General features: G+C 58.4%; 1 protein-coding gene across 1 annotated transcript; it reads right to left on the bottom strand.

Annotated features, from left to right (window-relative positions):
* Positions 1 to 1,861: 1,861 nt before the first annotated feature.
* On the bottom strand, positions 1,862 to 2,953 carry LOC104130075 (prolactin-releasing peptide receptor-like). The gene has a single exon (XM_009643068.1). The coding sequence runs from the start codon at positions 2,951 to 2,953 to the stop codon at positions 1,862 to 1,864; it is 1,092 nt and encodes a 363-aa protein (XP_009641363.1).
* Between the last annotated feature and the right edge of the window lie 878 nt (positions 2,954 to 3,831).

Below are 3,831 nucleotides of genomic sequence, written 5' to 3'. Positions count from 1 at the left end.
GAGAGTGGATTTGGGAGCCCGTTAGGGTCCAACCAGCTGGGTTTGCACCGGAGGATGCCCAGCTGACCTCCAAAAGCACAAGCGATGGCCAACGCCATGGAGAGCTTCCATGTGGTGGGGCAGATGTGGCACCCAGGGGCTTTAGAGTCGTGGTTCTGGGAACAAAGAGCGGTGGGAGACACGCGGCTTGGCCCCATGGAGCCCAGCAGCCAACGGTGAACCAAAGGCATGGCCTCGGGTGGCCAGCGGCTGTTGTGACCCTGAGACCTGGCGCTTACGGTGACGCTGGTGCCTGTGGGCTGTCCCCAAAGGCTTCTCCTGGGAGATCAAGAGGTTAAAACCGAGTTGGGCATCTGGGTGCAAAGAGGTGATGCCTTCCTTGTGCGCTTGTGGGCCACAGATGCCCCCGACGTCCAGGAGCACCAAGCAGCACCCGATGAGCAAACCCACCTTTTATCCAGCAGTTTCTGGGTTGGAGCAGCCCACTGGCAGGATTCCCACCTCCACCCAAGGAGCCTGAACGTGGACATATGGGAACTCACACTGCCCAGAGAGCGGAGACGGAGCCATCTTCCCCAGCACACACACGCCACTTGAGAGCTTTCTGGGTGCCCCATCCCCTCGAGTCCTCCTCAACTGCCAAGAGCAGCAATAATTGCGCCCGCCTACGCCGGCCTGGCCTGGCTGCACGCTCGTGGCGGGGGGAAGCGGGGCCCTCCAGCCTGCTGGCAGAGGTGGCTGCTTCAGAAAGTCAAGTGGGCTGTGGAAGTTGCCCCCAGTCAAAACCAGGCATCTGCTTTCGCTGGCCACGTGCTCCCACACAGTCTCAGGTTGAAGAATGCACATTTCTGCCCGCGTATCGTCCTTTCGCCACTGAACCGCAATTTAAAAGGAGAAATGCACAGCAATTTAACTGCTACCTGCGAGAGCCGGTGTTCTGCCAGGGGCAGAAAGTGCCGGCTGTTGCTTAGGAACAATCTTCATCCTACAAAATGCAGACTTACGCTCTCCAAAGAGTTTATAAAATGCACTCGGTGCGTGTTTGTCTTGCTTAGGAGCTGACCCAGCTCCCAGATAAACTGGGGGGGAGAAGTCTTTGGGCCCTGAGCACAGCACCGGCTGCCTGCTATACCCAGCCATGAGTCGAGCTATAGGGTATAGACCCTAAGCCCAGCCACGACATGAGCTATAGGGCGTGGACCCTATGCCCAGTCACGACATGAGCTATAGGGTGTGGACCCTATGCCCAGCCACGACGTGAGCTATAGGGTATAGACCCTACGCCCAGCCATGACGTGAGCTATAGGGTATAGACCCTAAGCCCAGCCACAACATGAGCTATAGGGCATATACCATATCGACCATGCCAATGCGGAGGCATTTCTGAAACGAGAGGCTTAGAGAGAGCTACGTCAGGCTAGTTGGGTGTCTGGTCATTAACCTGGATACTCATCTGTTGTCCTGTTTCAATGAGCTGAGCAACTGTTGTTGCATGGACACACACGTCTTCCGAGCTGTCTCCTGACTTGGGTCAGGTGGAAACACCTCCGGCTGCTCCGGCGCGCCTGCACGTGGGCTAGCAGGTACGTCCTGCTCCACATCGCTCTGCCTTGGCCTGGCTGCGGTGTTTGCTGTCGCACCGGTTTGTTTTCCCCAAGGAACAAAACACCCTTGAGTGGCTCAGAAGAGCTGCTCCTCCAGGACACAAAGCCCACCCGTTTGTTCTCTGCTGCTGGCTCTCCTTGCCAAGCACATGAGACCAGCGACATGCCACTGCGACCAGCAGCCAGCTCCTGTGTCCAGCCTAAAGCAAAGTGCACGCCTGGTCCGAAAGCAAATCTGATCTCCTGGGGTCCTTCCGTTAAGAGAATCTGGCTTGCAGAGCTATCTTATCTGAGACCCCCGTGGGAGCATCCGCCAGGGTGGAGCAGGTATTGAAGCGAGAAGCCTTGCAGGACATAACGCTGGAGCTCTTCTTCTTGCAGTAGAAGTAGCTGCTGAAGTGGAACCAGAACTTGTCGTGGAGGGAGGCGTAGATGAAGGGGTTGTAGCAGGCAGAGCTCATGGCAATCAGGTGACACGAGACCTGGATAACGTTGACGTACCTCTTGTCCAGGATGGTGAACTCCTCGTCGATGTCTCTGATGAAGTTCACCACCTGGAGGGGCAGCCAGCAGATAGCAAAGCACACCACCGAGATGGTGAGCACCCGGAAGGTCTTCTGCTTCGTCTTGGTCCATTTGTCTTGGCAGGGGTAGGCAGCACCCGGGACGTTCCTCCTCCGCAAGTGGTAGGTGATGGCACAGAAGGAGACCGATACCGCCAAAAGCGGGAGCATGTAGGACAAGAGGAGCATCAAGCAGGAGTACAGCAGCCGCTCTCTCTCTTCGTGCTTCCAAAACTCCTCGCAGATGATCATGTCGTGGCCGATGGTGTTGAGGTCCAAGTAGTGGGTGTGCAGCGACGTGGGAACAGAGGCCATGATGGAGAGTAACCAGATGCAGGCCACGAGGCAGATGCAGGATCTGCGGCTTATCCTCCTGCGGATGGGGTACGCCACCACAACGTACCGGTCGATGGCGATGGCGGTGAGGGACAGCACCGAGACGAAGACGGTGGCGGCCTGCATCAAGGTGACAAAGTAGCACATGAACATCCCGAAGAGCCACCCCCGTTCCTCGAAGGCGTAGGAGACGGTGAGGGGGACGCAGGCGAGGCACATGATGAAGTCGGCCGCTGCCAGGTTCCCGATCAGGAAATTGGTGGTGCAGTGCAGCTTCTTGGTGAGGGCGATGAGGAGGATGAGAAAGAGGTTCCCCGTGCACGCCACCGCCACCAGCGTGGCGTAGAGCGGGATGAAGAGGGGCTTCAGCTCCAGGAGGAGGTCCAGGCCGGTGAAGAGGGGGGCTGAGCCGTTCTGCCAGGAGTCGTTGGGCAGCTGATGGTGAGCCATGCTGCCTCTCTGGAGGCCAACCCTGCTCCTCCACGCCTTGAAGTCAAACAGAGATGAGACCCTGAAGAGGAAAGGAACGTGCTTGGCTGTACTTCTGGGGCCTCGGTCCTCTTGCACAGCCCCGTGGCGATGCTCCGGCTGACTTAAAAGATGCCAACACTTTTTTAAGAGCGAACGTGCCCCACGGCAGACACAGCGGAGCTTCGGCACGGAGAAAATGGGGAACCTGCCTACGAATCGGTGAACCGGCCGGGCGCAGACCTGCCGGGAGCTGCCAGTTTGGAGCAGCGGGGCAGGGAGAGCAGCTCCGGTTGCCTCCTGGAAAGTAGCCGGGAGCTCTGCTGACAGAGAGCAGGAACAGAAGGCACTCCTGCGGTTTTTGCTTCTCGTTTTTCCCCCCACCAACTCCACCCCAACCTGCCAGCCCGGCCGCTGCTCTCCTGCTGGGCAGAAGGGTCCCTTCCACCTCCCTGCCCTCCCCTCCACCCCACCGGACCCCAGCCCATGGGGTTGCTTTACCCCCCTGGTTATTTCTCCACCACCCACGGAGCTCGGGCTTCCCTCCGGCGACGGGAGGGAGCGTTTGGCTCCCCGGGCACATCCACAAAACGGCTTAGAGCAGCGCAAGGGGGATGATGTCAAATATATTCCAGCAGAAAGTGTAAGGAAATAAAGAATTCCGCCCCCCACACCCTCCTCTCGGACCCCACGCTGTCAAATTTACCATTTCATCCCCCTCACCAGTGCCCAGACAGTCGCCTCACCCCCCCAGTGGAGTCAAACCAGCACTAATTAAGCAGCCCCCGTAATTAGCTGAAGGATCTTGAGGGGTTTCTGCTTCCCGGGCGCGGCTGGGGTTCTGCTCCCCGCCGCTGGGT

The sequence above is a fragment of the Egretta garzetta genome, unplaced genomic scaffold (genome assembly GCF_000687185.1).
Source record: "Egretta garzetta isolate BGI_Z169 unplaced genomic scaffold, ASM68718v1 scaffold687, whole genome shotgun sequence".
Classification (NCBI taxonomy): domain Eukaryota; kingdom Metazoa; phylum Chordata; class Aves; order Pelecaniformes; family Ardeidae; genus Egretta; species Egretta garzetta.
The sequence above is the reverse complement of the archived record's forward strand: the minus strand, read 5'-3'. Positions and strand labels throughout refer to the sequence as shown.

Excerpts from the sequence above, each read along its gene's own strand:
- LOC104130075 (XM_009643068.1), bottom strand. The coding sequence starts at position 2,953 with ATGGCTCACCATCAGCTGCCCAACGACTCCTGGCAGAACGGCTCAGCC.